This window comes from Urocampus carinirostris, chromosome 3 (assembly GCF_059441175.1).
Source record: "Urocampus carinirostris isolate Australia breed hairy pipefish chromosome 3, RoL_Ucar_1.0, whole genome shotgun sequence".
NCBI lineage: Eukaryota > Metazoa > Chordata > Actinopteri > Syngnathiformes > Syngnathidae > Urocampus > Urocampus carinirostris.
Window position 1 is genome coordinate 10,504,682 of NC_142351.1, and position 17,913 is coordinate 10,522,594.

The 17,913-nt window shown below is 43.4% G+C and overlaps 1 protein-coding gene across 2 annotated transcripts in view; it reads left to right on the forward strand.

The window, feature by feature from the left end:
- LOC148368633 (differentially expressed in FDCP 6 homolog) overlaps positions 1–17,869 on the forward strand; it is a 38,663-nt gene extending 20,794 nt beyond the window's left edge. The window contains exons 4-11 of one of the 2 annotated variants that reach the window (XM_088329766.1): positions 934–1,161; positions 1,233–1,379; positions 2,704–2,812; positions 2,888–3,174; positions 3,246–3,412; positions 9,913–10,111; positions 14,714–14,804; positions 17,560–17,869. In XM_088329766.1, coding sequence (XP_088185892.1) covers positions 934–1,161; positions 1,233–1,379; positions 2,704–2,812; positions 2,888–3,174; positions 3,246–3,412; positions 9,913–10,111; positions 14,714–14,804; positions 17,560–17,792 — 1,461 coding nt within the window. In that variant the 3' untranslated portion in view covers positions 17,793–17,869. The remainder of the gene's footprint in view (positions 1–933; positions 1,162–1,232; positions 1,380–2,703; positions 2,813–2,887; positions 3,175–3,245; positions 3,413–9,912; positions 10,112–14,713; positions 14,805–17,559) is intronic. The other variant, XM_088329767.1, reaches the window with a different exon arrangement.
- The last annotated feature ends 44 nt before the right edge of the window (positions 17,870–17,913 follow it).

Here is a 17,913-nt window from a genome sequence, read left to right on the forward strand (position 1 = left end):
TCTAGACATCCAGACATATATTTATCTAGACAGTTATCTATCTAGACACCTAGACATCTATCTATCTAGGCATCTATCCAGACATTTATCTATCCAGACATTTATCTATCTAGACATCTATCTACCTAGACATCTATCTTTTATAGACATTTATCTATCTCGACATCTATCTATTTACCCTGGTCATATCCCTTGAGAGGGGTGACAAACAGTCGAAAACACACACAAAATTTTTTTGGGACCATGGCCAACCCAAATGCTAAAACACCCAAACAAGTTAAGCACCTTGGCACCCACCCAAGTTGGCCATGCTTTTGTCCCTCCAGATTAAATAGGACGCAAGAGGGCCCGACAGCTTTCACTGGTTTAACCCTGCCGCATCATACAGGTGCCCTGCCCATCCCCTAGAACACGTCTAAACATCCCACTATCCTTTTACAACACCTCTCCACTCATTCCTATCAACAACAAGAGCTCTAGCTTACACAATATTTCAACCTCTTTCCTGCAGTTCCTCATAACACCATCCATCCACGTCAATCGCAGCCTTCCTCTTGGTCTCCTTCCATTTACTTCTCTCTTCCATCCTCTCCATGTGTCCAAACCAACCGAGTAGTCCAAACCAACCGCTTATACATTATGAGACTGAGAAATTCCAGTATCTTTACTTATTTGTATCAGATATTACATAACAATCTTTTGTTTCATAATCTTCTTGTGTTTGTGTGAAGGACACCAATATGTGCACAAAATATCAATAATAATAATCAAAAATAATCGGCTTCCCCCAAAACTAATTTTAGTGGGATTAATTACCTGAAAACACTTCAATAGGAAGTTATTACCGTCTAAACACATTGTAGTAAATCCAGTATGATCACAATATTTGAAACCTTCATGTCTCTGGATATCTTTTTATCACCCATCTTCCAGGTGGAGTACTTGCTGAAGAAAATATGCACAGCCATTAACATTGAGCTAAATTACGTCGATTTGGAGGAGTTTTTCTCCCAAGAAGCTCTGGGCCAGAAAGGCATTACTGTCTGGGTTTTCTTGGAGATGATGGATGCAGGAAAGCTGGCCAGAGGTATTAATAGGAGTGTTGTCAGTATGGCGATAGAGGAAGTATACAGGGAAATAGTTGGTGATGTCCTTAAAGAGGTATGAGTCATTTTTTGTCTTCTTCATGAAATGCTTAGCTTTTGGTCTAACATTGTGTTCGTGCATTGTAGGGTTATTTGTGGAAAAGAGGCCAACTCAGGAGAAACTGGAAGGAGCGATGGTTCACTCTAAAGCCAAGCAACTTGTTCTACTACAGTGGAGAGGACCGCTTGGAGTGCCAGGCTAACATTGCTTTGGATGGCAACTGCTGTGTCGAGGTTAACCAGTTGCAAACCTTTTGTTGCCATTAACTTGACCATGTTCACTAAGGATATAATGCAGGGGTGCTCATGACGTCGTCCGAGATCTACCGGTGGATCGCAGAAGGAGTAAAGGTGGATCACGGGAAAGTGCATTTAGTGCTTGTTATTTGTTGGAACACGCTGCCATCTAGCAGTCAAATGCATGTTTGCAGTTGGTTGGTTGGTTGGTTGGATGGATCCCTTAACTCAGGGGTGTCAAACTCATTTTAACTCGGGGGCCACGCGATAGAACAAGCATTCTGTCGGGGGCCGGACTAGTAAATTAAAGAGAAAGAAAAAGAGAGATAAAGAAATAAGAGAGAGATGGAGGGAAAGGGAGAGAGGACAGGACAAAGATAGAAAAAGAGAGAGAGGGAGAGAGCGTGAGAAACAAAAGAGATAAAAAGTCGTGAGAGAGGGGAAAAAGAAAGGGAGAGGAAGAAAGAAATCCAAAGGGAAATAGAAAGACAGAAGGAGAGAAAAGAGTAAAGAAAGCGCGAAGGGTAGGAAGAGAGAAAGAGAAAAGAGAGAAAAGTACAAAAGGAAGTTAGAGCAAATAAGTTAAAAAGACACAGAGAGAGAAAGAAACAAAGGGCAACAAAGGAAGAGAAAAAGAGAGACAGAGAGTGGGAGAAAAGGGGTGGGGGAGAGAGAGAGAGAGAGAGAGAGATGGTGGTGTTGGGAGCGGAAAAAACAGGTCAGTAGCCGGGACAGGAGAGCAAAAACATGGTCGGGATTGGAAACAAGTCTAAAGCCATGAGAGGAGAGTAGACGTGATTGAGATCAAAAACGGATCGTTATTCGGGACGGGAGAACAGACGTGGACGAGATCAAAACAGATCATAGCAGAGACGAACAGGATCAAAAAGGACAGGCGAAAAAGGGCTTGCCGTGTAAAAACAGAGATTTGCAGACGGACTGACCAAAAGTAGACTGACAGGATAGAGTTTAAATACTAACAGGAAGCAACAAGCTGCAGCTGGTGCCACACGGCCCAATTGGGCGCCATAGCAACCTGACACACACGGGCGCAGCCAATTGGGCGCCATGGCTACCGTGACAGTGGCCCTGCAAAATACCTGATTCACGTCAGATTTGTTCTTTTCAGGGTACTCAAGAAATTGGAGTCCCTGAAAAGTGCTTAAATTTGGCCATGAAAAATGTGTCAGAACACTAAATTTAACAAAATGATTGAAAGTTAGAAAAAAGAACTGTACCCACAAGTATATTGAATTTAAAATATCCAATTGATTGACATTGTATAAAAATAACAATATTTTACATGTGGTTTTATTTTAAGGTACTGCCAGACCGCGATGGTAAAAGGTGCATGTTTTGTCTCAAAACCCTCTCCAAAACATACGAAATGAGTTCGTCAGACACAAGACAGAGACAAGAATGGACAACAGGTCAGGCTAAACAAGGCTCATCAATCCTACAGAAGCCCTTTCATTACAACAACTGCAAATGTCATTCGCCTGCAGCCATTCAGACGGCCATTAGGCTAAATGTGGAGAGGAAGACGTCCCTGCACAAGGATTTGAAGCAGAAGCGGCATGAGCAGCGTGAACAGCGTGAAAAGAGGCAGCAGGCTAAGGAAGATGAGCTGCTAAGACTCCAAGCCCTTCAGGAGGAACAGGAACGGAAACTGGCAGAACTAGAGGCACAGAAACAGGCTCAGGTTCTCCTGGAGCTGGACGAAGAGAGGAGACGCCAACATCATGAGCAGCTCCAGCACACTTTGGAGGTGCAGCTGCGCGAGGCAGAAGAGGTGAGTAATGTATAAATGTTCACAAAAAGGGTTGGCGGAAAGCGATTTCCTCCTGCTGTGCGGGTGTCAAGGTGCGAATCAGCATGCAGTCTGAGATGGCTCTGAAAGACGAGGAAGCGGAAAGGCAAAGAAAGAGGATCCGCGAGCTTGAGGTGATGCAAAAACATCTAGAGGAGGCGCTGCAGCAGGAGATAAGTGCCAGGCTGGATGAAGAGGCCTTCCGTTCTGCTCAAGCAGGGTAAGGTCACATTCATCAAAGAAAATCTGCACAACATCAAACACTCATTGTTTATTGGACTAGGTGGCCCCAAGCAACAATTTACAGTAATCCCTCGGTAATCGCGAATAATGGGGACCAGACTCCCTGTGAAAATCCACAAAGTCCCTTCATACTAGTCTTCAAGGGTCAGACTTACCTTCGGATGACTTTCTTACCGACTGAGAGTAACAAAATAACAACTATAGGTCTACAAATAAAAACACAGTTCAATTTCAGTTGAATGAATGGTCTTTGTTGTAATTTTAGAAAAGTACAACAAAATTGGAGGGCTTCTCGTTTCAATGTTAGAAAGCGTTTTAGAGAACAGCCTGCTAACTGCACGCTAGGATCAGGTATCCTTAGAGCCAGGTCTCTGCAATGATTAAAATACAGCCGTCCTGAATGTAGTGGTCGACCACGATTTATAGCTCCATGTCATGTTTCATGGGTAATGGATCTGGCATTGGTGAGATAAGGGCAAAGCAGGAATAGCTTGCGAGAGTTATCCAATAGCCCAGCCGCAGTAGGCCGGACCCTTCGGGCCGCTATTGCCTTCTCTCCTGACGTCGCCTTAGTCACTTCACGATAATAATCCACGGAGCACCCACTGGTGATCACCATTTATTTGCGCTCTTCTGACTTTCCCCAGACTTTAATAAATTAATTTCTTTTCAATGTAACGAGTCGTTAAAAGCTAGCTGTCGCCATGCTTCACAGTTTGTTTTGGTGGCCACATTGACTTGTGCGCCCGCCCTGCTGTGTGACTATCACTGTCTCACACACAGGCAGTCACGCCCATCCAACACACATACACTCTACTTGCCCCCTTAATAGCCTTTGCTATCTGCTGTCTACTGTAGAACACAATGCACAATACGTTTATCAATGACATTAAAGACAATTCGATTCAAAATCCCCGAAGCCGTTAACCACCTATAACCGAAGCACGAAGTAGCAAGGGATTGCTGTCGCACAACTGAATCACTTGACCCATCTGCCTACTCAAAAAACAATGACAATTATATACAGTATATATCAGTCATAGTAGTACAAGTAGTAGCAATGATCATAGATTATGATAACAATAATAATAATTCTTAATTTTCCTTATGAATAACCTATATTTTATGTTAATATCTGTGTATTATTTTTTATTGCAACATCCATTGCAGCTTGGTCATCCTGGAAGGGAGATAGATAGATAGATAGATAGATAGATAGCTAGATAGATAGATAGATAGATAGATAGATAGATAGATACTTTATTCATCCCCGAAGGGAAATTCACATTTCCAGCAGCATCCCTGAGCTGAGAACAGTACAATAATAAAGCCAAAAGAATACAATATACAAATACCCAGTGTGACGTGCAAATGCCCACTGTAGCGTGTTATATAGAGTAACTAAATAGTGCTACACAGAATACATATTGCAGTAAGATTCGGTAATATCCAATGTAGGTGGTGTGGTTTAATGTGGGCCTTTACTCTGCCGGGTGGAGTTAAAGAGCCTCATGGCATGAGGAAGAAAAGATCTCTTCAGTCTGTCCGTAGTACAAGACAGTGACAGCAGTCTGTCGCTGAAACTGCTCTTCTGTCTGGAGATAATGCTGTGAAGCGGATGCGATGGATTGTCCATGATTGACCTCAGCTTTTTCAGTGCTCGTCTCTCAGCTACTGTTGTTAGGCTGTCCAGCTCTTTGCCCACAACAGAGCTCGCTTTCCTAGCCAGTTTATTGAGACGAGAGGCATCCTTCTTCTTGACGCTGCCTCCACAACACGCTGCCGCATAGAAGAGGGCGCTTAGATTACCTCATGTGAGGTCTCTTCTCAATGTTTCTTCATTTTCCTCATGTTGAGGTTTTCGAGTTTTTCCTTGCCCTCATGTAGGTTTTAGATCAGGGGATGGTGTAGTCTGCAGTTTGCAATAATGTGGTCTGTGCAGCCCTTTGAGACTCTTTGTGATTAAGGATGTCACAAATAAACATGACTTGACTTGAGGTTTTTGAGTTTTTCCTTGCCCTCATGTAGGTTTTAGATCAGGGGATAGTGTCATAATATTCTGTGGTTTGCAATAATCTGTGGTCTATGCAGCCCTTTGAGACTATTTGTGATTAAGGGCTGTACATATAAACATGACTTGACTTGACTTGACTTGACTAGATCAATATGAAGACAATAATCACATGAAAAAATGCAATCACGCTCATTGACACTCAAAGTGCGCATGGGACACTGGGGTGAGACACAAAGTAAGAGCAGCTCATTGTTATAAACTAAATAGTGTTTTTAATATCACTGCCTTTTGATTTATACAATTTGTCCTTTTCTTTTTTCATATGTTTGCTTTGGAAAGCTGTTGGGATTTGGATAATTTAATGGTAAGCAAATTATTTAGAGCAACATGTCCATTTGTTCAAAAATATATGAGTGTAACCGCGGTGTACCTGTCCCACCAAAGATCCACATTCACGCTGGACTGGATGATGAGGTTTTTATTACAGTTTCTGCAGATGAAATGAGTCACAACATTAGCTTCTCTGCTGGCTTTGATCTCTTTAATCTCGTTGGCAGCTCGCTCTGTAGACCCCCCTAAAGCATATCTAAGAGCTTCCTTTTCAATTTACATAAAATACATTTTAGAATATCGCAATGCATTTTTACATCCATTTTAACAAGATACTTTTAACAAGAGATCGTATAGTGGTTTTTTAACGTTTACAATGAATTCAACATAATTTTCTTTAGTCTGAATTTTAACCAACATCATCCTTTTTATATATATGAGAAAATAGAAATAAGAACAATAATGAGTATAAAAACGGATACAATTTACCTGCAGATGACATGAGTCACAACATTAGCTTCTCTGCTGGCTTTGATCTCTTTGATCTCTACAAGGGGAATTAACATTTTAGCACAACAGAAACAAAACGAAAATAAATCCAAACAGCTTGACAACATCAATCACACTACTATGCATGTTGAGAGATTTGTCAGCTGTGGTTATAATGTGTAAAATTAACTTTTTTTGCGGAGCACCAAAAGATGTGTCTTACCGTTGGCAGCTCGCTCTGTAGACTGCCACCAAAACCCCGCCTTCCGGTCACATGTCAAAAGCCAAAACAAACCCTACCCCATACCACCAGGTGGCACTGTTGGACTCATCATTGCAGGACACTTACCAAAAACTATACACATATTTCAGCAGGAATTTCAATGAAACAAAAGTTATTATTACACCCGTTACATGAGCTCATTCAAAATGTTTGTTTTAGAGACTGTACTATGTTTGCTTAACATGCCACTGAAATCTGCAAAAGGATTAGGTTTACTAATCTACTCCTCTATGTTGGTAATCCATGTTAAAAACATAAAAGTGAAGTTTAGCTATTTTGACTGAATAGTAAGCAGGCTGGCCTGTGAGACTTGTGGTCGGATCACTATTAGTCACTCTATACATACTAATCTTCAAAGGGGATTTATGTAAAAATAACAATAATAACGAAATAAGACCAATACGGAAGAAAAAGAAAGCTACACTGTTGTCTGAACATGAGTCATTTAGAAACTTTTGAACAAGACTACGGGGACTGAGGTGTTACCTAACCTGACCATTCAAAAATCCCAATTTGCACCAATTTTCAACCTTAGGTCTGCAAAGTTGCAAGATCAAAATTAATGATTTTAGCTGGTTGAATGTGTTTAGGTATATCTTGGTTCTTGGTTTTTTGCAGCATGATTATAAAATAGAGCATTAAATTAATCCGTCCTAAACTGAGGAATTAATGTGAATTCATGTATAACTGTCATGATTTGCCCATTGCCCTCACCTGTGCCCGCTCGTTTGACTCCAGCTTCTGCTTGTTTGCTGATTGGTTCCCCTCCTATTTAAATTCAGTACTCTCATTCATTCCCTGTCAGTCCGTCTGCAAACCTCAGCGCATGCTAGGCAAGTAGTTTTGACTCTGGCTTCCCTTTTGATCCCGAACTGTTTCCTGTATTGGTCCCTGATCCAAGCTACGTTCTCCTGTCCCGGCTACCCGTATCCTGATTGCGTTTTCTGTATCGATACCTGTATCCTGATTCGGTCTCCTGTACCAGCTACCCGTATCCTGATTCCGTTTTCTGTATCGGCCCCCGATCCAAGCTCCGTTCTCTTGTCCCGGCTACCCGTATCCTGGTTCCGTTTTCTGTCTCAATCCCTGATCCAAGCTCCGTTCTCCTGTCTCAGCTACCCGTATCCTGATTCTGTTTTCTGTATCGATCCCTGTATCCTGATGCGGTCTCCTGTCCCAGCTACCCGTATCCTGATTCCGTTTTCTGTATCGGCCCCCGATCCAAGCTCCGTTCTCTTGTCCCGGCTACCCGTATCCTGGTTCCGTTTTCTGTCTCAATCCCTGATCCAAGCTCCGTTCTCCTGTCTCAGCTACCCGTATCCTGATTCCGTTTTCTGTATCGATACCTGTATCCTGATTTGGTCTCCTGTCCCGGCTACCCGTATCCTGATTCCGTTTTCTGTATCGGCCCCCGATCCAAGCTCCGTTCTCTTGTCCCGGCTACCCGTATCCTGGTTCAGTTTTCTGTCTCAATCCCTGATCCAAGCTCCGTTCTCCTGTCTCAGCTACCCGTATCCTGATTCTGTTTTCTGTATCGATACCTGTATCCTGATTCGGTCTCCTGTCCCAGCTACCCGTATCCTGATTCCGTTTTCTGTATCGGCCCCCGATCCAAGCTCCGTTCTCTTGTCCCGGCTACCCGTATCCTGGTTCCGTTTTCTGTCTCAATCCCTGATCCAAGCTCCGTTCTCCTGTCTCAGCTACCCGTATCCTGATTCTGTTTTCTGTATCAATACCTGTATCCTGATTCGGTCTCCTGTCCCGGCTACCCGTATCCTGATTCCATTTTCTGTATCGGCCCCCGATCCAAGCTCCGTTCTCTTTTCCCGGCTACCCGTATCCTGGTTCAGTTTTCTGTATCGGCTCCCGATCCAAGCTCCGTTCTCCTGACCAGGCTACCCGTATCCTGGTTCGGTTTTCTGTCTCAATCCCTGATCCAAGCTCCGTTCTCCTGTCTCAGCTACCCGTATCCTGATTCCGTTTTCTGTATCGATACCTGTATCCTGATTCGGTCTCCTGTCCCGGCTACGCGTATCCTGATTCCATTTTCTGTATCGGCCCCCGATCCAAGCTCCGTTCTCTTTTCCCGGCTACCCGTATCCTGGTTCAGTTTTCTGTATCGGCTCCCGATCCAAGCTCCGTTCTCCTGACCAGGCTACCCGTATCCTGGTTCGGTTTTCTGTCTCAATCCCTGATCCAAGCTCCGTTCTCCTGTCCCAGCTACCCGTATCCTGATTCTGTTTCCTGTATCGATCCCTGATCCCTGACCTCCCGCTCATCCCGGTTACCCGACTTGTTCCTTGTTCCGATCTCTGACCACGCTTCGTTCGCGAGGGCTTCCCGCTCCTCCTGCCCAGCGAGCTCCAGATTTCTGTCTTTTTCCTCTTGCCTTGACTTCCCAGATCCCTTAATAAAGCATTGTGTGAACCATTAAGCATCTGTATCCCCTGCTTGTACCGGTCGTGACATGAACTTCTAAACACACTCACTAATAATGAAGTATCCTGTGCAGTTTCAAATCATTTCATTATCCTCCTAAATGTACATTGTAAAAAAAAATGGTGCATGTGTTAAATTTTACATTGTCAACAAGTGGTCTCCCACAGTAAAATCCCCAGCATATTCTGACACAATTTTAGATGAGTTGATTTCTGTAAACAGACACCTGTTTGCGTTCCAACAAATCTGCCAGAAATACTTCAGAATTTGAATAAGAATTGTTTTTTTTTAATGCTGATAACAATGTAGTTAACATTGTTTGTTGTCAGGACCAGAATGGAAACAGGACTCAATTGCGTTACGTTTCTCACAAGTTTTATTGAAAGAAAGAGGAAGGGCTGCGCCCACGATCCGATGCTCGCTGGACGCAGAAAGCAAGTCACTCTCGCAATCGGATTGCGACCCGAAAACGGAAGTGGATCTTCAGTAGCGGGCGATGGCAGTGTCAGGGACGGAAAAACAGAACGATAGCCGGGACAGGAGAGCAAAAATGTGGTCGGGTCAGAAACGGGTCGTAAGCCAGGACGGGAGAGCAGACGTGGTCGGGATCAAAAACGGGTTGAAGCCGGAGACAAACAGGGAGATCAGGTGGAAAAACAGGTGCAAAAACGGGACAGGCGGAAGTCAGGGTTAAAAAGGCTTGCCTTGTATCAACAGAGGTTTGCAGACAGACGGACCACAGGAGAGTGACATGACTGGGTTTAAATGGGTAGAGGGAGCCAATCAGGCTGGCGCCAAATGAGCGGGCACGGGTTATTCAAATCGGTAATCATGACAACAGAGTTAACTCCTGTATAGTTGTTCTTAAAGGCGAAATTATTTTTGTCCTAATATTGTTGTTTATGTTGTGGCCTGATTGCAGATTACTTGCTCAGGAAGAGGAAAAAATGAAGGCACTGATGACCCTCCAAGAGGAGCGAGAAAAGTATATTGTGAAGACACAACTGGAGAAACAGGAGCTGAAGCAAGAGATGGAAGCCAAATCCCAGGCCCTGGAAGAAGCAGAGAGGCAGCTTGAAGAAGTACAGGCCAATCGGTACAGAATCGACCAGGATGTGGAGGTAAATATCAAAAACAAATTTGCCAAACAACTCTCCCTTTAGGACACATGTGTCAAACTTGTGGCCAAATATCCCCTGCCATATCATTTTATGTGACAATGGCGAGAGAAGCAGAAGAGAAAAATGAGCCACTATGACCTGCAGTTTTCAATATGTCCACTAGATGTCGTCAAAGTCAGGTGCCACTCGCAAAGTACCAAATTTAAATGTATTTCCTGACTATTATTAATCAACCAGAGAACATTGCGGAAACCCACACCCTTGTTTTTTGACTTTAAAGTCAAAGACGAAAAATAGAAAATTAGAAGAAACAGCACCTGGTGTTTTGCAGAAGTATAAAGAAGCTCCTTTCTATAATAGATACAAAATCTAGCTGCAAAGTTAGCATATCCAGGGAAACATTTTCGTCGTAAAAAAAAGATTTAGAAAAAGTAGAAATACTTTAAAGTCATTATTGTTAATCTTTTAAAGTCGTCTTTGTGTGTTTTGTCTTTCTCGTCTGCACGAGTTTCCCTGAGTTAAATACAGTGTAGTGGAAATTAATTCAATTTTTGTTTTTCTTCTTTAAAAAATTCCAAGTGCATAAACACTACAAGCTATTAAATCTGAGGAAAAAAATAAAACCCTCAATAATCGTTTTATATTCAAATCTGACATCCTTGAATCCAAGGGCGTAGTTTGGGCATGGATATAGGGGACATGCCCCCACCAAAAATGAGCAATCATTGTTTAGCCCCCACAATTTTTTTGTCATCACTACAAAAAATGAGCAATATCCATTGCGTGAATCATAATTTAAAAAACAGCCCTATAGCTAAGGCACACTTTTAATGCCATTCATATACTAGTCCGGCCCTTGTGAGTATGTTTTTTCTATGACGTGGCCCCCAAGCTGAAATAAGTTTTATTCCCCTTCTGTCACGGTTGCCCATTGCCCCCAATTGGCCTCGCCCGTTTGGCACAAGCTGCGGCTCGTTGACTGATTGGCTTCCCTCCTATTTAAGTTGCTCTCACTCACCCTTTGTCTGTCCGTCAACGAACCTCTGCACCCCCAAGACGTGCGTTTTGACTCTGTCACATATCCTGCTTATGTATCCTGTCCGGTATTGATCCCGCTTGTCTCATCCTGTCTGATACCTTGCTACAATCTCCAGTATCGTGTATTGTTCCCGTCTGTCTCGTCCTGTTTGATATCGGTCTCAAGTCTCAAGTGTCTGGTATCGTTCTTGTGTATCTCGTCCTGTTTAATATCGGACTCCAGTCTCCAGTGTCTGGTATCGATCCCATCTGTCTCGCTCTGTCTGATATCTGTCTCCAGTCTCCTGTATCTGATATCAATCCTGTCTGTCCCTTCCTGTCCGGTATCGACACCATCTGTCTAGTATCTGCTCGTGTAACTGGTATCGATCTCGTCGGCCTCTGGCTTCCTGTGGTTCCACGGCAAACTTCTGCCTTACTTCTTCCGCCCAGCGATCGCCGAATCACTGGCGTTTGTGTTAAGGTGCATGACAGCCCTTTCCCATAAAATAAAGCTTTTGTGAGAAACGTTACGCATCTGGGTCCTCCTCCTGTTTTGGTTCTGACCCCTGCCTGAGGGGAAGCGATTGGGTGATATGTTTTGGTGGTGCCTATCTAACAGTACTAATCTTTTTACGACTCCAACAAACCAATAACCCTATCCCACCAGATAAAAGACCATTTCTGCACTTTTCTCCCTCAAAGAAATCGCTTTTTTTAGCTTATTCCAGGTGCACAGATCGGTTATAAGTATATAATATGGTTTTACCTCTCCTTACCATTCTCATGTTTTAAAGAGTAGAGATAAATATTAATTTAGTTCTAAAATGTCTGTCCGCTCTTTCTTTTTAATCTTTCCAAACTCTGCATCGTTAAACAGCGTTACGTTAACGCACCAAGTCTGTGGTGGTTAAATGCTAGTTTATTTGAAAGGTTAGCGATATATGTCCATGTCTGCTAATGACAATAGGATATATTCTCAGACTGCTATTCTCCATAATTAAATTACTCCAAAGGAGAAAAAGCTTATGTACAATCAATGCACTAAGGAGAATAAATTAAATTCTTCTTAGTTGGGCTTTTGAGTCTCAAGGCATCGCTATGGCCGAAATCATCCCAAATTGTCATGATTACTGATGTGACTCAGCTGTGCCCACTCATTTGGCGCCAACCGCCGCAGGTTCTGATTGAACCCATTCCTGCCTGTCCCCTGTTGTCAGTCCGTCTGCGAACCTCAGTGTATACTAGGCAAGCCTTTTTCGACCCTGACTCGCACCTGTCCCGTTTTTGTTCCCGTCTGTCTCCGGCTAAGACCTGTTTTGATCCTGACTACGTCTACTCTCCCCTTCTGGCTTACGACTTGTTTCCGACCACGACCACGCCTTGCTCTCCTAGTCCCGGCTACCGTCCCTGACACCGCCATCGCTTGCTACGAAAGATCCACTTCCGTTTTCAGATCACAAAAGTACGAGAGTGACTTGCTTCCAGTGTCCAGTGAGCATCGGATCGCGGGCACTGCCCTTCCTCTTTCTTTAAATAATATTGTGAAAAATTGTTCAAGATTGGGTCTACCCTGTGTGCTGGTCGTGACAGAAATATTCCCACTTTCCTAAATGTATAATAGAAAGAAAATACCCAATAAGAAACTTTGGGATACATTGTAAAATACCCTAATTTCGAGACTACAACCCGCACCTAACTATAAAACGTGAAAGGACTTTGCTTTACTTTTTATTTATTCAGCTGTTAGAAAAACTATTCCAAGCAGTTACCAAATTTGCCTATAGAGAGCGCCAGCGTTTCACAATAACGTTTAGTTCAATCAAGCTAAAAATTGGAAGGCAAACTCGCTACATTAATTTAATTTGTAATTTTTTAAATTATTGTTCATGAATTTCGGATAAGGATTAATAATCTGAAAGGAATGAAACTGAAGACACATGCAGTTTAATCCAATGCCAACTGAAGGATTTATTGAACATGGAACTGTCACGACCAGAACGGAATCAGGACCCAAATGCGTAGCGTTAACCACAACTTTATTGATAGAAAGAGGAAGGGCAGCGCCCGCGATCCGCTGCTCTGGCTGGACGAGGGAAGCAAGCCACTCACACAATCGGATTGAGATCCGAATATGGAAGTAGATCTTCCGGAGTGGGAGATGGCGGTGTCAAAGACGGAAAAAAACAGGTCGGTAGCCGGGACAGGAGTGCAAAAACGTGGTCGGGATCAAAAACGAGTCCTAAGCCGGGACTGGAGAGCAAACGTGTTTGGGATCAAAAACAGGTTGTGGCCGGAGACAAATGGGGAGATCAGGACCGGACGGGTGGAAAAACTGGAGCCAAAAGCGGGACTGATGGGAGTCAGAGTCAAAAATGCTTATCTTGTAAAAACAGAGGTTCGCTGACGGACTGACTACCGGAGAGTGACAGGACAGGGTTTAAAAAGGGACAGGGAACCAATCAGGTAGCCCACAGCGGCTGGCGCCAAATGAGCGGGCATAGGTGATCCAAATCGGTAATCATGACAGACACCTTACAAACAAGTAGCAACATTCATCATGATTCATAAATATTCATGAATGTTTTAATTATAATCACAAACTTCATGTTACCAGACTTTATTGTAATTCACTGTAATTTGTGATGAGACCTGGTTAGATCTGGGACTGTCCATCAGGGGAAGCAGTCATTCCACCCATCCTAAAAGCCTGAGTCCTTTGAACTCAGCTGTTCCCGCTCATTTGGCGCCAACCGCCGCGGGTTCTGATTGGCTCCCTGTCACAATTTGAACCCGGTCCTGTCAATCCCCTGTGCTCAGTCTGTACTGTCAGGACCAGACCAGAAACAGGGCCCAATTGCGTTAAGCTTTATTGGAGGAAAGAGAAAGATCCGGCGTGCGGTGGACGCAAGCAGCAAGTGGCTCTCGTACTCGGATGGTGCTCCGAACGCGGAAGTGGATCTTCTGTAGTGAGCGATGGCGGTGTCAGGGACAGAAAAAACAGGACTGGGAGAGTAAGGCATGGTCAGGGTCGTAAGCGAGTCGTAAGCCAGAATGGGAGAGTAGACGTAGTCGGGGGACAATAAGAGGTCGTAAGCCGGGACGGGAGAACAGACGTGGTCAGGAGCAAAACAAGCTGTAGCCGGAGACAGACGGGAGCAAAAACGGGACGGGTGGGAGTCAGGGTCGAAAAAGGCTTGCCGAGTGTTCACTGAGGTTCGCAGACGGACTGACGACAGGGGATTGACAGGACCGGGTTCAAATAGTGACAGGCAGCCAATCAGAACCCGCACAACCAAAAATAAAAGGGGAAAGCATGGTTCTGACGAAACGAAGATGTACGCAGTGGATAATCCAATAGGAAATGGAAAGAAGGAGTGTCTTTTAAATAAAAATTAAAAAAAATTACCTTTTCTGTTCGAGCGCCCCCGGCTGCCATTATAAAAAATGCTTACATTAGCCATATCTCTGCATAAGCCGCAGGGTTTAAACTGTGTGACAAAAGATGTGGCTAAATAGTCTGGAAACTACAGTAATTAACTGCATGATTTCATAACCTGTATTGACCAATTGTTATTATAATAGTCTGCGCAGAGAAAACTTCGTCAAGCAAGCACCAACGTCAAGCATTGGAACGTTGAGATGAACAGACTAATGCGACCCATTGGACCTGGCGGTGAGTTTCTCTATATATGCTCTAAGACGTTACAAACAGAAAGTTTATAGGGAACAAAATGTTAACATTTTAAACCCACAAAACGAGAAAGGATGGCAGTCCTTCAAAACTGAACCACAGTAACTCGTATCAGTTTTAATCATCGTCATACTATAATTTCCGTCCTGGATCCCAAAGGTCTAGGAGGCATCTTTCGATACCATAGCCCGAAAAAGGACTGGGTCTGTATTCATGATTTGTTATATAAAATTACCCTTCACTTGAAAGAGCTGCTTCTGTTTCGTGAACGACAGCATATTGTAGAGATCGGCTCAATGGAGTGTGTATATGAGATTCTCTGTTAAGTTTTGAGGGCGATGGACCTACGTGAGGGAGCTGAAAACTGAAAAAATATCTTGCGACATTTGTTTTTTTATCTCTTTATGTTGTTGCTAAATTAAACTGAAAAAAATATATAGTACAAAATTGTGAAAAAGTATATCTTGTGAATTGTTTTTTTTTAAATTTTTTGCTGCTAAATGTTATTGCACTACTTAACATTGTACTATTGTTACAATGTAAGATTATTTTTCTTTGCTTTATTATTATAACTTAGGCTGATTTTCTAAGCACTATGTTGTAATCAGGGTTGGGTAGGGTGACTTTAACTTGATTACTTTAAATTACTTTTGGATTACTCCAATACCAAATATGCTAATAAAAGACAAAAGAAACTAAAAATGAATAAAATGATGACTCACAACACGTGGTAAGCTTTCTCTCCTGGCTTTGATCTCTTTGATCTCCGGCAAACTAACATAAAATGCGACAGAAACAAAATGAAAATAAATCCAAACAGCTTGCCAACATCATTTTTGCCGTTCCATGTGTTCCGTTACTCCCCAAGCCTGCACAAAATTTAGTCATTTTATTCATATTTAGTTTCTTTTGTCTTTTATTAGCATATTTGGTATTGGAGTCATCCAAAAGTAATTGAAAGTAATCAAGTTAAAGTAACCCTACCCAAACCTGGTTGTAATGATTTTTTGGGGCCTTTTTATCCTGATAGTCTTCTATCTCTTCTCTCCAAAGTCTCATCTCATCTCATCTCATTAGCCGTAGCGCTTATCCTCATTAGGGTCGCGGGGAGGCTGGAGCCCATCCCAGCCATCTCCAGGCAGTGGGCAGGGGACACCCTGAACTGGTTGCCAGCCAATCGCAGGGCACACAGGGACAGACAACTCATTCGCTCATTCACACCTATGGACAATTTGGACCGGCCAATTCACCTGAAATGCATGTTTTTGGAATGTGGGAGGAAACCGGAGTGCCCGGAGGAAACCCACGCAAGCACGGGGAGAACATACAAACTCCGCACAGAAAGTCTGGAGCTGGATTTGAACCCACGACAGGTTCCCATGACATGAAGTATCTATATTAAATGTTTTACCCTGGAGTGCCATTTCTAATCTTGTTGCATCCGATGTTTCACAACCTTTTATTGTCAGGACCAGAACGCAAACAGGACCCAATTGCGTTATGTTTCTCACAAGTTTTATTGGAGGAAAGAGAAATGGCTGCGCCCACGATCCGGTGTTCGCTGGACGCGGGAAGCAAGTCGCTCTCGTCCTCGGATTGTGCTCCGAACACGGAAGTGGATTTTCCGTAGAGAGCGATGGCGGTGTCAGGGACGGAAAAAACAAGTCGGTAGCTGGGACAGGGAGAGCAAGGCGTGGTCAGGGTCTGAAGCGAGTCGGAAGCCAGAACAGGAGAGTAGACGTAGTCGGGGACAAAAAGTGGTCGTAAGCCGGGACAGGAGAACAGACGTGGTCAGGAGCAAAGCAGGTCGTAGCCGGAGACAGACGGGAGCAAAAAGGGACAGGTGGGAGTCAGGGTCGAAAAAGGCTTGCCTAGTATTCACTGAGGTTCGCAGACGGACTGACAACAGGGGACAGACAGGACTGGGTTCAAATACTGACAGGGAACCAATCAGAATCCGCTGCAGTTGGCGCCAAATGAGCGGGCACAGCTGAGTCACATCAGTCATCATGACATTTATATCAATGACCATAAAGACTATTCTATTTTATTACCAACTAATTGAAAAGCTAAAAAATATCTTGTAGTCATATTTGACGAAATGTCTCATCTCTCATCTCATCTCATTAGCCGTACCGTATCCTCATTAGGGTCGCGGGGGGGCTGGAGCCCATCCCAGCCATCTCCGGGCAGTGGGCAGGGGATGGCCAGTATTGCAGGGCCAAAATAATTAACGCTATCAATGAATGAGCCGTGTATAAGCACGCGTTGGCTGGCTTGATCCAGGATCTATAACCAGTATTTTGTCCTAGGGTAAATCAGGTCAAAATTCATGGACAATTCATTTCATCCACTACACAGCATCATCTCCAAACAGAATACCAGCTTCAGCGACAGACTGCTGTCACAGTCTTGTTCCACGGACAGACTGAGGAGATCATTTCTTCCTCGTGCCATGAGGCTCTTTAACTCCACCCGGGGGAATAAAAGCCCACATTGAACCTACCCCCACATTTGCATATTACCCTATTTTTTTAGTGTTTATTTTCCGTAGCACTATTTAAATACTCGATACCAAAACGTTATATTGGGTATTTTTGTATTCTATATTTTTATTTTATTATTTTATTTTTAATCTCAAGGATACTGCTGGAAGTGTGAATTTCCCTATGGGGATGAATAAAGTATCTATCTATCTATCTATCTCATTTCGGTCCTACGCATAACTTGTGTCCAGATAAAAGACCTTTGCTGAGAAGCTTCCTACCCTCCTCCCAGATTCCAAGCCAGCTAGACTCTGGGCTCCATCTCAGAAGGATCTCAGCATCTGAAGATCAATACAAGCAATGTAAAGAAAATGTTGAAAATGGCCACAGATGTGACACAGATTCAGAGAGACGCAACTCCTACACTTCTAATGGAGACCTGAACTTGTCCGATATGCTTGATTCAAATGCAATCAACTATTGAGGATATGCCAGAAAAAAAAAATTGAATGAATGTTGGTTTCATAACTGGAGCAGCAAATAAAACTGGGGCAAAAAGTGGCAGCGTCAAAGTGTTATTCAAATATTACAATTGTTGTTTTTTT